The sequence below is a fragment of the Pagrus pagrus genome, assembly GCF_965226575.1.
Source record: "Pagrus pagrus genome assembly, chromosome: 21".
NCBI lineage: Eukaryota > Metazoa > Chordata > Actinopteri > Spariformes > Sparidae > Pagrus > Pagrus pagrus.
This window is the reverse complement of record NC_140208.1, coordinates 8,385,929-8,406,716: the sequence shown is the minus strand read 5'-3', so window position 1 is coordinate 8,406,716 and position 20,788 is coordinate 8,385,929. Positions and strand designations below refer to the sequence as shown.

At 43.0% G+C, this 20,788-nt stretch overlaps 1 protein-coding gene across 2 annotated transcripts in view; it reads left to right on the top strand.

The window, feature by feature from the left end:
- The window catches only part of dock1 (dedicator of cytokinesis 1), a 203,865-nt gene that overhangs the window by 178,727 nt on the left and 4,350 nt on the right, over positions 1–20,788 (top strand). For both annotated transcript variants that reach the window (XM_084342187.1, XM_084342188.1), the window contains exons 43-50: positions 1,047–1,131; positions 3,756–3,842; positions 5,805–5,981; positions 8,012–8,095; positions 15,493–15,630; positions 17,165–17,307; positions 17,844–18,042; positions 19,546–19,720. In XM_084342187.1, coding sequence (XP_084198313.1) covers positions 1,047–1,131; positions 3,756–3,842; positions 5,805–5,981; positions 8,012–8,095; positions 15,493–15,630; positions 17,165–17,307; positions 17,844–18,042; positions 19,546–19,720 — 1,088 coding nt within the window. The remainder of the gene's footprint in view (positions 1–1,046; positions 1,132–3,755; positions 3,843–5,804; positions 5,982–8,011; positions 8,096–15,492; positions 15,631–17,164; positions 17,308–17,843; positions 18,043–19,545; positions 19,721–20,788) is intronic.

The following is a 20,788-nucleotide window of genomic DNA, read 5'->3' as shown; positions in this document are numbered from 1 at the left end:
TCTCAGGGAATCTGGACCGTGATGAAAAAATCAGGCATATATTAAACTAAATTGGTCTGACGTTAAAAGGTCAGTCAAAGTAAAAATTGTTTATACTATTTTCTGTAACCAAGCAACCAACAGAGGATGCAATGTGCTTCCTGTTTACACCACCACGTGTACCTAGTGTACGTTAATAGACATGTGATGTGCGTCCTCAGGTGTGTTAGTATGGACAGAGTTTATTTCTGAAACTGTACTCAAACTCTTTCCTGAACTGAGATCATTTTAGTTTCCAACCCTGTTTCCAAAATATCTGTATACGTGTGGACTGGGCCTGGTGTCACGAAAGCGGTCCATTCAGGACCAAAACATTAACAGTCCCTTAGTTGAAACGATCCGAAAGTTGTAGTGCCCTATTTGCACACACACTCTGCTGTGACAAACATAAAAGAGCTGCGGTTTTGGAACAGCGCTGATCCCTTTCATATTTTATTCATAATTGTTTGCTAATAAAGGCAAAGCATGCTCTTGGAACCATATGGCGTTGGTTTAGGAATGGGAAGTGCAATATGCTGTATGGGGATAATAGATCTGTGTTCTTTTCCCTCGGAAGGAGAGAAAAGGATTTTCTGTCTGCAAGAGAGATAGCCAGGAAGATGTAAAAAGATCATCTATGTGGGGCAGGATGTATGTGCCCAGGCAGCTGCTCCCACAGCCACCATGTAACACCACCGTTTTCCTGGTGTGAAAAGTCCATTAACCTGATTTGACAAAGTTCATCTCTGCTAGCAACGTATGCTGCAGCTTCTCTACATGTCTGACATGCCGTACTTTCACTTCAGGGGGGCTGCCTGTGACGCGTGTGACCCATAAATTAATTTATTTACCATGTAGATGAGGCCGAGCCTCAGGCAGCTATTCAAAACCAACATGCTGAATGCCACAGCCTGGAGGTGGGGCTGTCCTGTGTTTGACCTGAAGCAAAGCAATCAACCTCTGGATCAAGCCGTAGACCGCCCCGAACACTTTTAATTTACTCAGGTGCTGATTTTCTTCCTCCACAGCTTCTACACTGTCAATGAAGTCCATAAATTCCAGTATTCCAAGCCGGTGAGGAAGGGAGAGAAGGACCCCGACAACGAGTTCGCGGTAATTACTCTCTCTTTTTTTCCTACTATTCCTCGTGAGCATTTTAAAGGTGCACTGCGTTGTTTTGAGGAAGAAATCAAACTCTCTTCGTTTTCATGACTTAATAAACAAACTGACCTTAAATGACAACACATACTGTTTTACTGTGTTTAGATTTGGCGGACCCTGCCACCTTTCTAGATTCTGGGGACCTTATTTTTCCTCTGCGAACAGCTTGATTATTCAGTAATAATATTATATTTTTGAGTTTGTATTATTACCTCATTAACATTGTAAATACTACAATTCTGAGTGTGAATTTCTTCTCCAGAACTACAAAGTGCCCCTTTAATTTTCATGCTCTTGAAGATTAAGATAGTTTTGTCTCTAAAAATAATACAAAGGCTGCATAGTGCTGAACTATAATGTAGAACATTTGAGCTTCTACATGAACGTTTGCATTTTAAAGGGTCCAACAGTGAGTTTTAGAAAGTGTTGCTTGCAATCTTTCTTTGGTAAAGTTTCTGAGTTTTACGATAGCGAGGATTGGTAAACATTTTTTAGATAACGAGGATTTCTTTTTTTCTCTTGGAACAAATGATTCAGCTCCACTAACCGGGCAAAAAAATGCTCATTTGCAAGATAATGTAGTGAGGAGGGTAAATTACAACAGGCAGAATAATGATCACATTTGTTTGTTAGTCTGCTCTGATGCTGAGATTCAGCAGACGGAGTAAAGCTGAGAAAGGCTTTTCATTTTCGTCTGTTTTGATCAGGTTTCCTCTTGTTTGCCTCGGTACCGCCGTCGCTATTTTGTGATTTATTATGGGATTCTGCTGGATTATTGTTAAAGGTTTATGTTCCACACATATTTCTAGTTTTTAGCCAGTAGAAGAAATGAATCGCATAGCAGAACTCTCATTTACATAGGCAGAAGATTTAAAAACCGCAGAAGAGGGATACAGGGATTTCATTTTATTTTTAAGGTGCCCACCAGAAGATGCTGGCAAAATGAAATTGTTGACAGTGATCCAGATCTGGTGCCCAGTGCAACTATTACCATCTCTCTCATGAATAATGTTTTGTGCGCACTTAATATCCACGCTTAAAATGACAAGGGCGACACATTAAACCCATTCACGATTTCCTAATTGTGTTTACTGTGGCATCACTCCAGCAGAGCAGGTTGATGTATTTAACTCATCTCAGACTCGCTCAGTAATGTGACAGACTGGATTCTCCTCCGACCTGACAGGGCGGTGATGGATATGTATTGCTAGACATACTGTATCTGTCAAACCTATTAAACATGTTGTGTATACACACACCTCGCTGTAGCGTGAGTAGTAAGTACGCTCTAAATCTGATTGTCGTTACTTTAATTGTTTGTTTTTTTCCTTCCACACACGAATAAACAAGGATACGTCTTGAAACCCTGTTGCATGGGAAATCATCTCCTGTGTTGTATGTTTTTCCCCCTTAAGATTTAAAGTCATTATTTGAGCTCCATGACGTCTTGGAGGAGACTCCGTCTTATTAAAGTTAGGACACCTCCTTCCTGCCAGCTCACCTTCAGTGGGCTTTGATTGAACAACCTTCACATCATCTTACTCTCATTCATGCAGAGATGGTCTTAAATAGAGATGCAAAATAGGCTCCATATGGGGAAATTCTTATTTATTTATTGGTATTAGTGACATTTTAGTCGATAATTATCAGGGATAACACAAAGCCAAATAGCTGTCATGGATTTAACAACCACAGCATCTACAGACTCTGACGGCCGGGACACGTATCCTACCTGATCTGCATGTGACAGTTGAGGCTTGCATGTATGCGTCTGCCTTTGAGAATGCTAAATAAAGATGATGGCGTGATTTTCCTTTACCTTGTTGCTAGAGAAAGAAAAGGAGAGTGCACTTGGAAAATGATGCCCTTCACCTGTTGTGTTTATTTCTTTCATATCTGTGACGTATTCTATAGATACAGACACTGAAACGCTGGTATGACATTGGTACGAGGACTATTTTTGCATATAGGGGCACGTGATGCAGAAAAAAAAAGACAAGACTCAGAATCTATAGATGACGCTCCACTTCAGCCTCACATGAGACCTGCTGCTCACGTGTGGTTGCTTTAAACCATTTGCATGGGCACCAAAATGAAAAGCAAGATGTTCCACCAAACACACGTGTCACTTATGCAGGACACGTGGCCTGGCCGTGATACATACGTGGCGGTGTGCAACTTTACAGTTGGTTAGCGATCCACCAAGAAGAAGGAGACTGAGAAGACGATGCATGTTGTTCAAGGGTCCCGATTTAACTCGTATTAAATCGTATTAGAGCTTGAGGAATATTAAATCATCCACCTTAGCTCACTACATCTTAGCCTTTCTTACCTTGAGGTGTGCACGCACAACAGGTTTAAATACAAGAATGTAAAATTATTGGTTAATTATTATCTTAACAGTACCGGGTATGAGAAGCAGGTGAAAAAAACTTTATTGTGCATTCCCTTTTTTCAGTGTGGTTTGGCACTAAAACAGCACATCTGTGTTTACACTGCCTTGTCGTGTCAGTTGAATTCTTTTGTCGCAGGAGTTGGGGTTTCCTAATTTCGCCTCTTTGCCATTCTCTCAACAGAACATGTGGATTGAAAGGACCACGTACGCGACAGCCTACAAACTTCCTGGCATCCTGCGCTGGTTTGAAGTCAAGTCAGTCTCCACGGTGAGTATGAGGGGCCTGTGCACTCGGCAGGCCTCCTAATCAGATAAGGATCTGCAGCCTTGCTCAGAGGCAATCGATATGATTTGTCCACTTTAGCTGTATAGACAGCCGCGTGGACGCAGGCGTGCCAGTCCCCAGACTAACGGCAGGGCACGTTCTCTCTCTGCCAGAGGGCCCACATTGATTCACCAAGCACTCCTTAAAGCCCGTTTCCACTGAAAATAGCTACACAGCACAAATGCAACTAGGAGGAGAGTTCAGAACTCACTCACTGTTGATTTTCCTGTAATAGAATTACCTGGATTGCTGTATTGAATCCCGGTTGATGAGAGGCTGGTCCGACTGCACCAAACCGACTGTAGTGTTTACTGTAGCGCGCGGAAAGAGCACATCTCCCCTCCGTCCCTCTGAAACCACATTAAAATTTCAGTGTTGGAGCTCTGTTGTTTTGACTAATTAAAAAGGGTCCGGTGTCCCCATTCCAGGCTCAGATGTGTTTTTTGTTGGAGGAGGTTGTGCGGAGCAATGAATAAAGTAATATAAGTTGGAGCAGGTTACAGTATCACTTAAATCTAAAACACCTGTCTCATCCTTTTAACATGTCATTAGTTTGTCCCAAAACAAATGCACTACTTAGCGTAATTAGCCTGGGTAAGTATCCCGCAATCAATTACTCCTTATTTGTCGCTTTGATTAGTCACTTTCATGTCTGTGCTGCTGGTGAAAGCTTTAGAAAGAGGCACCTTCTCTCCCTCTCCTGCTCTCCTCAGACGTTGGAGTTTACTCAGGGTGTTAAGCTTCGAAGCTTCATTCATAATGTTGACATTCAATTTCTAAATCAACATTGGAATGATGCAGAACAACTGTCGAGGAAATCTCCAGTTTGGTTTGGTTGTATCATTAAGGAAAAATATAACACCAGACATTCAATACTTCATTCGAAAGCCTGCACAGAAGCTTAAATCCTAAAAATTACATCCAGAACAGCTTTGGTTTGTGCTTCAGCCTACTCACTTTGCATTAATAGCCATTAAAATATCATCACATGATCACTATAAAGGTCCTTCTGGTGACTACATCCGTAGCACAATCATTTCACTACAAAGGTTTGATCTCGCACTAAACTCCCTGAGTCCATGAAGTGTGTGACTCTCCATTGCCACACTAATTCAAAGCGGAGGCCTCTTCCTTCAGGCTGGGTTGGAACATACTGTCAGGAGCAGCTTGCCCTCCAGATGAGCCGGGAAGAGGCCAGGTCCCTGAGGTCAAACTCTCTATTTAAAGCTTAATGACTGGGCTGAGATTCACCCAGCTAAAGCCGTCCATCTGACAATGCTTTTTACCAAGCTGGCCTGAGACATACCGGCACAGATTGCAGATTTGTCTCCCTGGCACAACATCTTTATTTTTTTGGCCCCGGGTCTAAATCTGACATTTACCCACCAATCCACTCATGTTTCTTCTAAATTCGTACGAGCAAGCTGGGAGATGGAGGAGGAATTGTTTTTTTTTTCCCATCCAAAGTAATGAGATTGCCCACACGTGGAGCTGCACGGGCTGAGTTAGACTTTGCTCTCACATGGAAGTGAAATTAATGACAGCATTTCCGAGTATTTTATTCACCTTTTCTCAGGATTGCCAATCATATTTTGTTGACATGGGAATTGAAATTCCTGTACACCGACGCACTATCCATCTTCATCTGACAGTTGCAGGTTCACGTATGGGCGCGGTGGAAAATGATTCATTGCTTCTCTGTCCTACATGATTTATGTGTGAAGTTGAGGGTTTTCTAAGCCCGTCCTCTAATAACGTATCCCTCGTCACTGAGCGCAACATGTTTCCGCTTGATTGTTGGAATTACAGAGGCGGTCGTGATGTATGTGTGTAGAGTAAATACTGGAACAGGCGAGGGAGCGCTGAGAAATATCTGATGACACCCTCACTTCCTGTGCTGCGCAGGAGGAGATCAGTCCACTGGAGAATGCCATGGAAACGATGCAGCTGACCAATGAGAAGATCAGCAGCATGGTGCAGAGGCATCTCAACGATCCCAACCTGCCCATCAACCCCCTCTCCATGCTGCTGAATGGGATTGTGGACCCAGCTGTCATGGGAGGATTTACCAACTATGAGAAGGTAGGCAACATGAAAAAAAGCTCTGGATGTATTCCTTTTCTTTTTATCTTCACTTTACTTTAACAGAAGCCTTCAAGGATAAGTTCTCTAAATATGAAAATGCAGTGATTATGTCCTCATCCCCATGCGGATGGAAGGTTTGCAGCCTACAAAACATTTCTGGAGCTTCACAGGAAAACAGGGTTGGGGCATTCTCCTAAACAACTGAAGTAGATGCAGACCTGTTTTAAATTTCCAGAAGCTCTGAGATCCCAAACTAGAACTAAGATTTTAAAATAAAACCTCCCCATCACCATCCAGTCTACGCAGATTCACCAGCTTCATCATCTCATCAGCCTCTCCAGGCTCAGAGGTAGTCATCAGCCACCGTCACCAGTGTCTGGACTCCATGGGGTTTTTTTCTACTTGCTGCCTCTCAGGGCAGACGCCCCCCCAATTACAAAATCTCCCTCCAGAGTCAAAGCACCAAAGACTTTCTGACAAGACTCAATTATCACATCATCTGCTGTAATAAACATTTTCTTTACTTCATTCGATCGTCTTCCAAATGTTCGTCTGTCGAAGCCTCAAAAGAGGTCACATTATCCAATAGCTCAACAAAAAGACGAGAGAAAAGGAAGCACAAAAAATACAGTTAGTATCGAAGCTTTCTTCTTTTCTCTTCCATTAATGATCTCATGACCCCTCAGATTTATTTAATCGGCCTTTAGAGGGCCCCCGTGTAGCCCTCGTAATGTGAAGTCCATAGTTCTGCTCCTAAGAAATAGCTGTCTTTTTTCTTTTCTTCTAGATAACAGTGCACAATGTAGAGTGCCCTTTTATTGTAACCAGCCGAAGGCACACCTGAGTCATCATCATGCTGTTTGATAAATATATAGATATGCCACACCTGTCAGGTAGATGGATGATCTTGGCAAAGGAAATGAACCTTTTGCGCGCACAGAAAAAGATCTTTTACTTTACCTCACTTTTCTTCTCACTCGTGAATAATGGGAGTGAAAGCGGAAGCAGCCATGCAGCTGATAATAGTTCTTTCCTTTGTTGTTCGGATACTTTTACTCAAGTAAATGATTTAAAGACTTCTTCCACCACTGCTTAAAGGAATAGTTTGACATTTTACGAAATGCATTTTTTTTGTCCAAGCTAGATGAGAAGATCAGTGCTCCCGTTCGTCCACTAAATACGGAGCTAGAGCCAGAAGGCGGTTAGCATTAGCATAGCTTAGCCGAAATACTGGAAGCACGGGGAATCAGCTAGCCTGCTTCTCTCATAAGCAAAAAGCTAATACCTAGCATACAGACATGACAGTGGTATCAGTACTTGTGGGATGTATATTTTCTCATGTTTGATTTCATGTTGTGACCTCCCGTCAGAATCTCACGCGTAATTCAAGTCCTCGCGCTGCCAACTTTAATATTTGTATCACTATATATGTGTCTTCTCTCTCACATATTGTTTGCATCTCACCATCATAGATTTAATTCATCTGTTTTTGCTGGATGTGACCTGGCCCTTTTTTTCTTCTGGGAAAGGTTCAACTCAATCTTCCTAGTGTCCGCTACTTCATCTCATTTCTAATGTTCTCAATGGTTTGCGAGCTGCACACTCTATCCACCGTAACACTACAGCAACTCGTGTGGAAAGGGAAACTCCTTTTATCTTGTGTGTCGATGATGAAAAAAAAAAAGGATAGGGTTGGTTTCCCAGCATGTATCATGACCTGGAATAGATTCATATTGGTCTTGTGAAACGATGCAGTGTGAGTCAGAGGAGGAGCGATGTGAATTCTTCGCCCTCAGGTCCCTCCTTCATCTCGGTGCAAAAGTGCAGGTGGTGGATGTCTTGACTACATTTTCTCATCCTTACAGCCCCTCCCAATGCTTTGACTAGTCTTTTTTTTTCCTCCCAGTTTCTCATTTTTATACATCACAAACTTTTTTGTTCAGATCGTTCCTCCTGTCTTCCCCCGGATTTACACCGTCTCTTCAACTCGGCGTACTTACCCAGTATCTCTTCTCCTTCTTTTCTAGGCCTTCTTCAATGATAAGTACATGCAGGAACACCCAGAGGACCTTGAGAAGATAGACAAACTGAAGGATCTGATCGCCTGGCAGGTGAGACTGAAGCTCAGAATGCATATGGATAAGATTGTGCTGAAGTATCATACTGTATAGGGTTTGGCGATGTGGTGTGCGAATGTAGAAATCTTTCCAATGGTAGAGATTTTACAACATCACATACAAGGTTTCCACTATGTGAGGAGTGTATTCCCTAGTGTATCTGCTGTATATTTGGAGCAGGCTATGAGCAAATCAGGGCTGGTTTCTGAAGTGATCTCTCGTGAATACAGCCGCCTTGCAAGGTAACGTGAAGTACAATCAGGCCGGGGTTTATACCTGTTGACCTTAAAACACGTAATATTTGAAATTATTGTTCTTATTTGGACCCTTAAGCTTCCATTTTGAAAGTTTTCAGTCTTTTGTTTTAAAGCTGGGGTTGGTAAGACTGTAAAAAAAACAGCAAGAACAAGCAAAAGAGAGAAATTTTAAAAGAATTCAACTAAAAAAGCCCACCTTCTTCATTCAGGCCTATTGATTGCTGTCAGGATGTTAAGAAATTTTCGACAAATATTACAAAAAATGCTCCTTGAACAACCCTAGCTTTAACTGAAGTGTTGTCTCATGTCAAGCAGTTGTGTTTGCTTTAAGGGAAGTTCCAAGTAAAAGAAGAAAACAATCAAGGAGTGTTGAAGTACTGTATGGTATTGTTATTTCAAAGGGGCTCTATGTAACAATTTATAGAAATATACATATATTAATCTTTTTTATTGGCCATATGTGAGTGGATTGTAACATAATGTGAAAAATGAGACCACCCCTGTCTCTCTTGGTTGCCTACACAAGCCTGTGGATGATTTCTTTACGTTTTATAACGCTGCTGGGCTGTGAATTACTTTTTGAAGGACTTACCGCGACAGTCCAAAGGATGTGACTTAATGCGCCTTCTCGACTGCGCCGTCCGTAAAATTAATGTAATTTTATGCCCCTGTAAAGCAATTTGAGTTGTGTGTGAATTGTTCTATACAAATACAAACCTTGCCTTGTCAGCGGCATTAGTCCTCCAACATAAACTAATGGTTCCACAGAGCCCCTTTAAACCATTTATTTTATTAAATTTGCAGAACAATTACTGTATTATGATATATACTCGTACTGTGACATAAACTTACGTAAACCGTGATAGAAGATTATTACTGTTACCACTCTAACTCTTACCCCCTAACACTGTTGTTTTGTCTGTGACCTGCTTATCACAAATGACATGCTTGTTTACTTTAGATGACATTTCATCATATTTACATATATATACTGTATGTTTCCCATTAAAGCACAGCCTACAGGCAGCCAGAGACACTTAGATAGTATCTAGGAGCGTGAGACAAATGTACAAAATGGGCATTCATGCTACTTGGCCTTCCAGTATAATTAAGCTTCCTTAATTTGCATGAATTAGCGGGGCTAGTCACCTTGCCTTTGAGTGTTTGCAACGTAGTGGCTTCTTATGTTTGCTACTATGGTTTGGGAAACATGCGGCACTTGAAAATGACCCTGAAGACACTAGGCAGTGTTAACAACTCAACGTCCTTCAAAGACACAGTGGCGAGTTCGAATGCACACGGATGCTTGTTCTGTTCTGTATACTCAGGCATTCATATCTGAAATGTTGTCACCTTTCTAAACTGCTGCTGCTGCGACAACAACAAAAAAGTCACTCTAAAAGGTTACAGCTATAAATATAAAATAATTTGAAGAACCTCTGAGTGCACTGCTAAGAGTGTCCAATGACAGTAAGTAAAGTGAGCAGGGAGAGAAGTGTGTTAAAGAGTTCAGTGGAGATAATAGCGAGGAAGAGTGCTGAAGCAAACATTCTGAAGTTGGGGAGGACGCTCGGCTGCGTGAAGAGACAGCGAGAGATCAGCATTGGCGGTTTTGCGAGCTTTGCACCCTCACTGAGCCTGAAGGAAGTGCACACGCTGCAGACGAGAAATGCACACACACGTCGTCGGGATACATCACAACACGTGCAGATCTTTAGCTCATGTGTGGCTCATCTTTGATCTATAAACTCCTGGCTATCTTTGTTTTCCAGGGGAATAACACACTTCCTCCTGTTTCACAGATTCAGAAAGCTGCACTGTAGGTTTGCTTCTTTTTATAACTCTGCAGCTCTGAACTGAGGGTCACTTTAATACTTGGAAATGTCATGGTTTCCTGCCTCACGGTTCACCCAGGAATTGAGCACAGATACAAGAAGTTTCTCCGGCTGCTTCCTATCGCTAGTTGCAAGGAAAAAGGGGAAGTTAATTGAACTTGCAGCGGTTGTTCCTCTCGCCGTTGTTGTAAAATAGGTCAACTTTGTGCTCTGCATCTCCGGTAGAACTCCTCCGAATCTGAAAAGTTTGGCTCTTTTGTGTTTGTGAAACCTTTTTGTCTTTATAAGCGGCGATGCTTTACACAGGAATATGCCCCCATGTTCTCATTTTCTCTTCAAGCTTGGTGTCATGCTGCCTACACGGTTATCTTGCCTTAGAAGTAACACTGTTTTGTAATTACTATTTTCCATTATTAGTCGTTACTCTAGTTTTTCCACATTGAGTTTGTGTGAACGTTTGGAAATGTAGGATATCTGACTGACGTGAGGGTAACCTAAAAATAAACGTGTCACTACTTCATTACACCTGGAAAGACGTGAAGGTTGGGAGCACGCAAGCTAGATTTGTACCTTTAACACCTATCAGTTATTTTTAAATCCACCTCGGAGCAAAGGCACAGAACAATAATATTTGTAAGACTACCTTTGTTTCAAAGCTTCGTGTTGCTTCAGCCCGGACTAAAAGAGTGTTAGAAATCACACTGCAATTTTGAAATGATCCTCCACCCACAATCCACAGCACTAATTAGCAGGAGCTCAGTTGAACACCCCAGTCATACCAGTGCGAGATAAACGAGTTGCAATATCTTGGCAGCTGTGTCGGGTTTGAAATGACCTTCACATCATGCTAAAGTCTTTTGAAATCACGGCGGTTCTGTATTTTCCATGAGCACGAAAAGACACGATTGAAGTCGATCATCACAGTGACATGTCAGAGAGAAACATGTTCCCAGAGCCCACGCTAAACACGCACACGGGGAAACTTTTCAAGAGATGGACGAGGACGGAGCTGCTGATTTGAAATGGCATCGGCTGTCTCTCGGTGCGAGAGCCGGCGCGCCTGTTTATCTCGCGTCTTGAATCCGTCTAAATGAGACAAATGAAGGCGAGCCTGCTCCAGTGAGCAAACTAAACGGTTCGAGATGAGCCAGCGTGCACTGTTATTCTGAAATACCCATTGTCCTCGTCTGGTAATTAGAGAGGAAATGAGCAACTGGAAATCAGGAAATTAGGTATTGTAAAAACGCTCCCTGGCAAATACAAAGTAGGTATTTTCTGTGATGTTTCTGGTTATAATTAGCAAACGCTCCAGACAGATGCCTAAATTAGTACCCATAACTTCTCACTGCGGTATGAGACTCTATTAAAAGGGGTTGCTGGGTGATTAATTCATTAAATCATAGACCTAAGGGGGCAATTTTCACCAGTGCATCAACAGCATATTCACATGCATGTAAACAGAGAGTTTCAGTGACAGTCCAACTTCCTTTATGATCTCTTTTGAAGTTCTTTCCCTGTGCTTTCATCTCATATCTCGTACAGTCTGTCGGCTTATTAGTCTGCCTGACTCACCACTGGCTGCGTACCTCTCTGAGACCTATGTGACCTTCATGAAAGGTCTTAATATGTCATCATAGTCTTAATAGGAGGCATTTTAAAGGCAGCGTGGTTGCCCCAGCACCGTAGGGTGTGGCTCAGAAGTCTGCTCACTGTGCATTAAAGAGTGAGTGACAGGGTTCAGTTAGGAAAAGCAGGGCTCTGAGAGACACTGCTGATATTAAACCGCAGTGCCTTTACTTTCATACTAACACCCGCATTCGCCTGTTTAGAAATGGGATCGGGGCTTCATTTGCAATCGCTGCATGCCCACAAAGTGCAGCTTGAAAGGTGAATGTTTACTTTTAGAGATGATCGTGTGGGAATACGATGGGGAGAATGTGTGTGCATCAACCCTGCAACCCTTGCTTTGCTCTAAACCATGTCTACCTAGTTTGCTGAAAGCATAAGTTCACCCAAAATGTATCCACTCACCCTCATGCCGATGGAAAGTTTGGGCGAAGTGTCGTAGTCCACGAAACATTTCCGGAGCTTTACAGCAAAACAGCGATGCAGTATTCTGCTAAACAGCTGAAGTAGATGGGGACTTAAGGAACAAAGTGGCTCCACGCAGCTCATCCAGCGTAATCCAAGTCTCCGGAAGCACTCCAAATTAAATTGGAGATATGTTATTTACATCCTCGAAGATTTCGGGTTTATAAAAGGGAGTAAATAACTTCTTTTCAAATCAATTTGGGATCCCTGGGCTTCTGGAGACTTGGATTTTGCAGGACGAGCTGTAGGGGGCCGTCTTACATTTCTTTTTCTTGTTGTTTTTACGTTTTAAAACGAGCATCCATCTACTTCAGTTGTTTAGGAGAATGCTGCGAAGCTCCAAAAATGATTTGTCGAAACACCCGACTTTTTATCAGCATGGGGTTGAGTAGATAATGACTGAATTTTCATTTTTGGACTAATTTATCTTTTAAATCTGCAGTAAATGATTTACTACCACTGGGAGGCTGGAAACCCCAAAACAAACTCACAGAAACACAGCCCTGAGTCACTCACGGTGTATCAAGCGTAGACCTTGCTCTACAGACCCCCTAAAGTCCCGAAAGACTTTTTATTTTTTTATTTTGCACGCCCATGCCAATCATCTTGTGGGAATAAGTTATTATCTTGTGCGTACCATCTTGTGTGCACGAGTTAATAACTTGTTCGCAAAAGTTATTCTATTAACTTGTAAAGATAATAACTTTCTTCACAAGTTAATTTGCACAAGATAATTATCTCTTGCGTACAACATGATAACTTGTGCACACCAGATACGGATTTTTACCTCACGGGACACGAGGGTCTCCTTACTTTTCTGCCAAAAAAAGAACAAAACGTATCCTTCTCTACATGCCATTGCACAATCTATACAGAATGTGCTATTTTTCGCGGTATGCGGTGTGAGTCTTTGTAAGCCAGCCTCTTTAGTGTGAGATCTATGCTGGGGGTTTTATAAATGCATCCCCACGTCTCCAGCGTCTAATTATGCGATATTAACATCAGCCTCACATGAAGTGATATCTCTAAATGATATCCTAAATCACAAACCTGCTGTCTCTTGACGGCTGGAGAGGAATAAAAAACTTTATTTAAAAGTTGGTACATGTAATTAAACTCCACGAGCGTGCGTGTGTGTGTGTGTGCTTGTGTGTGTGTGTTAGCAACCTTGAGCCTAAGTGTCTTCCACAATGAGCTTATCTCTGTGCAGCCACCAAGCAGAGTTCTGTTGCCATGCCGCCACTCAGTCGCACTCAATCATCGTAAGGTCTATAAAAAGATGTGGGTATCCTGGGAGACGTGAATCTTGCCTCAGCTTTCGCTCGCACTTTTGTTTTTTCTCTCCGTCTTCTTCGTCTCACAACAATTCGTCCCTCCGATTCCTCTTTCTCCTTTACCTCCTCTTACTCCTAACCTCTTTCCCCCCGCTGCCTCTTCACCTCTTCTCTCTCCTCTCCTCTCTCCCTCCAAGAGGTCCCAGCGGTGATGATGAAGGTGCTCAATATCAGGGGAAATCCTCGCAGGGTATCTGTAGCCCTCTCTCATTTATCTTTCTGTGCCACGGCTCTGGTTTTGTGGAGCACAGCACAGTAACTAACACCCAGTGAGTGAAATATCCTCGATTTTAGAAACTCTGATACGTGCTCAGGGTCTCTTTTCAAGCTGATCTGCTCGCTGTGTGCTTCTCCTTTCACAGCATGTTGTTTAATGTATTACACACGCCCGATAGCCTGAGGGTGTCTGTTTAGTTTAATCACTCACCTTATAGATGTGTGTTTCTACATTAGTATTTTCTCTCTCTCTCCGTTAACGAGCCCACCACATATGGAAACTTGACTAAATAAAACATGCACCGTTCGAGATGATTACAAAAGGTTGCATCACGAAAAACTGAATTGGTGTTGTGTGCCAGCTGAGTGAAGCCGGCTCTTGCGGCAGCAGCCTGCTGTGGAGAGGGGCAGCTTGCCCTCAGAGAAAAAGGAAGAAAGGCGAGTAGTCTCAAGGGAACCAGAGGTTAGCACACACACACACCGCCTTCTCTTCACTGGCCCACCTATGCCAGATACTTCACAAACGTCTTTGTACTCTGAGCAGATTCTTTGTTCCATTTGCTGCGGGCTAAAAGCTACTGTACTTAAGACGAAGCACGAGATGCACTCTGCAGGTTAGTGTTTCCTTGTTTTTCAGCTCCGCAAATGCACCACTCTGACTGGGACCGATTACTATAAATGTTTGTATTAAATCCCCCTCTAATGCGGTTTATTTTCCATGTTGTTTTTTAAGCACAAAAGCATAACCGTCTTTCCTTTCACCTTTAACAGCACTTCTCACGCATAGTGCTGAGGCAGTCGGGGAATCTTTTTTTACAGTTGCCATGGGAAAGAAATGCTCTGCTATTACCACAGCTGACTGTAATATCTTTGCTGGCTTCTTGTGAGTTATAGCGCAACTCCTTTCCACCGCCAAAGACGGTACGTAGCGCTGAAACACCAGGTTCTGAAAACTGATAACTTAACCTGTGATTTCAGCCGGGAGAGAAGAAGAAAATCACTCAGACGCCGACTCCCCCGCGGGACGACGCTTCCTCCCCTCCTCTCGGCAGGTTTAGTCAGCAGAGCTTTGCTGACACCGGCTGTGTCACTGGGGTTTCCTAATTACTAGTTTTCAGCAGTTTCAGCCTCTCCCTCTCTCCCCTTCTACCTGAGCTGCCTCTGTTGTGTGTTTAGATTTTTTTGCTGTCCGCCAGCTACCGACAGTGCGAGAGGCAGCAGCGTGCCGGGGAAAAGGGTGCATTGCGTCTTTATTTGCGTCAGAGGTGGAGAGGAACGCATCCATCACTTACAGTAGATGCCTATACATGTAGTCTGTCTATGCCTTTCTTATCGCCTTGTTTAATAAACCTGTGTTCTGCTGTGTTGATGCCAGTGGTGGGAGGCAGGGGGAGAGGAGTGTCATGGCAACAGACTTCTATGCTGCTTCCACCTGGATAAAGTTGCAGTGATATTCGTGCACACAGACACACTCGGACTGATCTACACTCACTACTTGTGCTGAGTGTGCACAGCCGAGGGGCTAAAGGTCATATGCGTTAAATTGGATGTATGTGGCGTGTTCCTCTGGTGAATGAAGTGCCTACGTGCAGCTAACCTCTCATCTCTCAGGGGGTGTGTTGGATGAGGGTTTCTCACATTTCTTTCACCCCCCGCAGATCCCGCACCTCGCCGAAGGTGTTCGCATCCACGGAGAGAAGGTCACCGAGGCTCTGCGGCCTTTCCACGACCGCTTGGAGGCCTGCTTCAAGCAGCTGCGGGAGAAGGTGGAGAAACAGTATGGGGCAAAGTCTCTGGTAAGAGCTTTTTGTCCGTTTGTGACCTTTCTATTGAATGAAAAGTGCTCCGCAGCTCAGTGTGGCTAATGGAGTCTGCAGCCATTTCTTCTGTTTCTTCTGTTGTGTTTGGCTGAAGATTTAAAGGAAATGAATATGCATGTTATTGTTCTAGCTTTCAGGAATCAATTATGTGGGATTCTGGTCCTTTGTTACACACGTTTTTTTTTCTTTTATTGTCTTTCACAGACGCAATTACCTTGTATTATTGGAAAATGTTCATTCTTCAGTATTCTGTATGTATTCTGGGTGGTGTATTTGGACATAATGGACACAGGAAGATGGACATGGTTTGTTTTTCCTGCTTTAAAGTTACAGGAAACTTTAAAGCGTCAAATTTGACAGGAGACATCAGTGGTCCAAGTCCAGATGCAAGGATGGTATGGGCGCTATGATTTAGCAAGGAACATTTGGAGGAACTCTGTGTGTTTCCACCGCCGGGACCAGGGTCTCATGTTAGTTTCCATACTTTCCAAAATTATGAAAGAGTGTCACAGGTGGACCTACAGTAAAGTCCAGGCCTTGTTGAAGATGAGTCGCACGCAAAAAAATTATAGCAGTAGAGTAAAACAGCCGTTGCTTAATCTCTGAGGGTCTTAAGATGCAGAGAACAACGGACTGAATGAACCTTAAAAAGTTCTAGTGGCTTTGGGTGGAAAAACAGCCTTAGATCCTAAGAACTGAGAAGAGCTGTGTTGTGCATTTGGATCTGTTTCCCTGTGTGAGAAAGCACGACCAAACAGTTTCAAAAAACTGTCTGACTCAGAACAGAATGATTTAAAAACAAGCAACATAATTAAGACAACAATTACCAGTGTTTGACTTCCCTGTTTTAATTACAGTAAGTCCTCCAAATGCACTTGGAACATGTATGGCACACTTGCTTTACTTTTAGCTGAAGTCAGCTCATGTGCAGCCAGATGCCCCCCCCCTCCATCTCTCTCCTCCTCCTTTACAGATTTAATTGTTGCTTGGCCAAGCTTTTCCCTCCGTCCTGCCTGAGGTAAAGGGGGCCTCGCTCGATTTAAAGGGAGAAGGTGGTGACCTTTCCGACGAGAGAAAAGCCATCACTTTCCAGGGTGTGATAATAAGGTTATCCTATCAGATGTGTGATGGCCCCTTTCTACGCTCGAAAAGACTCTTTAAATGCAGAAGGGTTCATTGTTAAAGCCGCCGTGAACAGATTTTTCTTCCTGCGGGTTTCTTTTTACAAAAGTACAGAAATGAATGTTATCATCAGGGCTCTTTTTACTTTTCCACCGACTTAATGTTCAACTCTGTTCCTGCATGTGGGTCTCTATACTGTACATTGAATGATTACTGAGGAGAATGCTGAGAATAACCTTCACCCTTGCAGTGTCCTCAGTGTATATCTCCTGTTGTCCTTCATAATATGTAGCACAATCAACCTAAAGCTAAAGAAGCACCGATTCTTCCGAGCAGTCAGTGACTTACAAGCTGAATACCTTGTGTTTCTTTTTCTCCACCATTTCAGCCGACCGCAGACGAGCGGCGGGGGTCTCGTCCTCACTCCATGGTGCGCTCCTTCACCATGCCCTCCTCCCAGAGGCCGCTGTCAGTGGCCTCAGTCACCTCCATCTCCTCTGACAACTCCCCCTCCAGGCCCGGCTCAGATGGGTAACAGCTGATTTACAGTTCTTCAGGGCACAAAAAATACCAAACATCCTCCCTGGCTTTTTGGTCATCCTGTTCGAGCACTTAAAATTACGGTCTGACTTTGATGAGTCAGTCTCAGGCTTCGTTATTTAACAGAATGCAGATATACCATTTTCATTTTGAACCTGAGGGGATTTCTGAGGACGCGCTTACACGATTTTTTGAAACATAAACTACCATTTTTTGAGTCCATGAATCCCTGCCAACTTGATTTTGAAAATATGAATACATTTTCGGAAGATACATGATTCAGTTACTCCTGTTTAACCAGACTCACAGTGGAGTTGTGTGGTTAGAAAACTCAGCAGCATCTTCTTAAGCGTGAGTCATTACAAACTTCAAGGTTTATTGAAAGCAGTTTATTAAAATTGTGCGTACAGAGAATTGTCAGTCTTACCAAGCCGCTAAAAGATTGATAAAGCTACCTGAGGTGTTCAGACAAGGAAAGAGATGCACACTGTTTGATTGAACCATCATCATATTCTGTTTTATTTCAGTTTTGCCCTGGAGCCACTGCTGCCAAAGAAGCTACACACCAAGTCTCAGGACAAGCTGGACAGGGATGAGCCCGAGAGGGAGCGCAAGGAGAAAAAGAAGGAGAAGAGGAACAGTAAGCACCAGGAGATCTTTGACAAAGAGATGAAGACCACGGAGATCCCTCTGCAGCCCGCTGAAGCTGTCATACTGTCAGAGACGGTACTGAAAAGTGACCTGGACATGAAACTGGTTCACCTTTTGTTTTTCCTTCCCTTCTCTGCTGCATCCTACACTAAATCTGTACCCTTCCTTTACTTTACTGTTTTTTTACCTTATTTGTTGCTCTCCTGGACCATTTTTAGTCTCTTTTCTTCCCTTGAGATTTTCTGTGGATGTAAATAGTTCTCAAAGAAGAAAGTAGGGATGATGTTAAATGCAAAAAAAAGCCAGTATCGGTGTACAGGTTTGGTACAAAAATGTCCGTACGTGTGTGAAAATGCATCCGGTTAATTAGTTAAGTGTGCACACAAGATAACTCGTAGATTATCATGAAAACAAGTTGAAGACCTCTGATGAATTTTGTGTTCTGATGTGTAATCCTCAAGTCATACTAGTGACTTTTAGTCACTTTAGCAGCTCCAAAAACCCCAAATCATACATATTTTGTTCATTCTGTCCAACACATTCATGTTACATGTTGTATTTAGCATTGCACCATCTCTTGTACCTTCCCTTTTTATTGGTACTTAATTTTCCCCTCTCCCTAATCTCCTATCCTCTCCTCTCTACATTTCCACCACTTTCCCTTGTTCTCTTTGCACTCTAAATGTCTTTATCTCCCCTGTCTCTCTGCTGTGTTCATGTTCTTCTTCACCACCACCACCGTGTCCATTACAGCACAGGGGGAATCACATGTTCTGCATGCCCAGTGGGAATGCTCCCTGGCTAACGGCATTAGGATTAGGGCAGGGATGGGATCCAAAAGAGGCCCCTGGGAGCGGTGGAGCCGTCTGGCATGTGATAGGAGCCTTCTGCCTCAGGGGTCAAGGGTAGACCACCTAGGGGGTATCTGGTAGTTACCAAGCAGCTGTAGGATATAACACTCCTGGCTGAAGTTATCTGGAACAATCAAGAGAAAAAAAAACAACATTTTCCCCTTCAGTAAAAAATGTTTTAGTGTTCTGGAAAAAGAAAAATCACATCTCTGAATGAAGTGTGCTGTTATTTTCAGCGTCTCCCTTGTGGCTCGCTGTGCTGGTTTGGCCAATTACAAAGTTGTTTGTTAATGTAGCCTACAGTGTGAAATAGCCCTGAGGACATATCTTTTCATATTCAAATTCCAGCCATAATAAAGCGGCGAGAACGCAGTCTTGCATGCAAACAATGATTTGTAACCACAAATAAGATATTGCAACCCAACGAGCACATTTATCCAAATGGTTCCTCTTTTAGGAATACAAATAGCAGATTTAATATGCGCGTTGATACACACACAACAGTCCCAGTGGAGGTGTGAAACAAATTTTCTCCTTTTTAAATGATCCTTTATTGATCTTCGGCTGTGTGTCATAATGGACTCAACTCGTTTGCCACAATGTAAAATTTGTTCTCAGTTCTGTTTTATTGACGTGTTGTGTAATTTAGTTTTATTTTGAGCGCTCGGTAATGACTCACTCCCTGATAGTTTCTACTTCTTTTCTTCCTTTGTGCATAATCACTCAGATCAGCCCCCTGCGGCCCCAGAGACCAAGGAGCCAAGTTCTCAGCCAGATTGGTGGAGACCGTCGCCTCTCCGTGTCCCCCGGACCCCCGTCTTCTTCCTCCAACTCCTCCTCCTCGCCAGGACCCCCACCCATCACGCCCAGGAGCAAACTCTCCTTCAGCTTGCACACTTCCAGTAAGAGCAAACTTACTAAAGAGGTTGTATCATCTTTAGAGCGGAGCTTCCAGGGTCTCTGTAGGCCCTCTCTGCCTCCCTCTGACTTTGTTGTACCTCTTGCATCACTGTTACCGCATGCCGTGGTCCACGTGACGACGCTCAGTTTGATGTCAAATATGGAGCTTTGTGTCCTCTTAGATACACTTCTTTAAATGGCCACGCAAATCACGACTGTCAGCACCACACATTTACCTCTAAATTTATCTCTTTGTCACTGAGCTGGCTGCTAACATCAGGATCACACAGAATGGGCTCGATGTGTTAACACGCTCGTCAGCGATGTTCTTTGGCAAAAAAGGGACCGGACTGTTGATGCTTCAAAATTCAAATTGCATTGCTTCCTCTGTTAGAGGCTTAAAAATGAAACATTTCAGCCAATGCGAGATGCTAAGATGAATGTTATAACTTCATCAGAGCGTTTTCATGCCAGCATCTTTCAGTCAGAGGATTCTTGTATAACAATCTGCAGTTGGTAGCAACTCTAAAGAAGCTCTCCACTGATTTAGTATTGTGCTTCGATAATGTCAAAGGGGGGCAGAGGCCGAGATATCCTGCCTTTTGGTTTGTACGTATGGGTTAAGCTCCAAAAACCTTAATGTTTTGCCACGATACACAGAAACACTGCAGTTATGCACTAATAATACATTTCTTAGTATAATTTAGTTAAAAATATGAGACTTAAAGTGTGTTTACAGCTCTTGGAGTACTACTACAGATGTGAGACGGAAGCTGCATGTAATCTGATAAATTGCCTCCAGTGATGTCACTCGGTGACAAAGTTGTATTGTGGGTAATGTAGGCACCAGGTTTTGAAAAGCAGTCCCATAACACTGTCGTGCTCACGGGCAGTTTTAAAATCAATTATGAAAATCTATGCAGCAGAATTTTTTTTTTTTTTTTTTTAAAACCTGGCGCCTACATTACCCACAGTGCAACTGGGCTACTGAATGACATCAGTGGAGGCAGTTTACCAGATTATATGCAGTTTCCTCTGGAGCCACAAAAGGCTTTCTACTACTTTCTTCT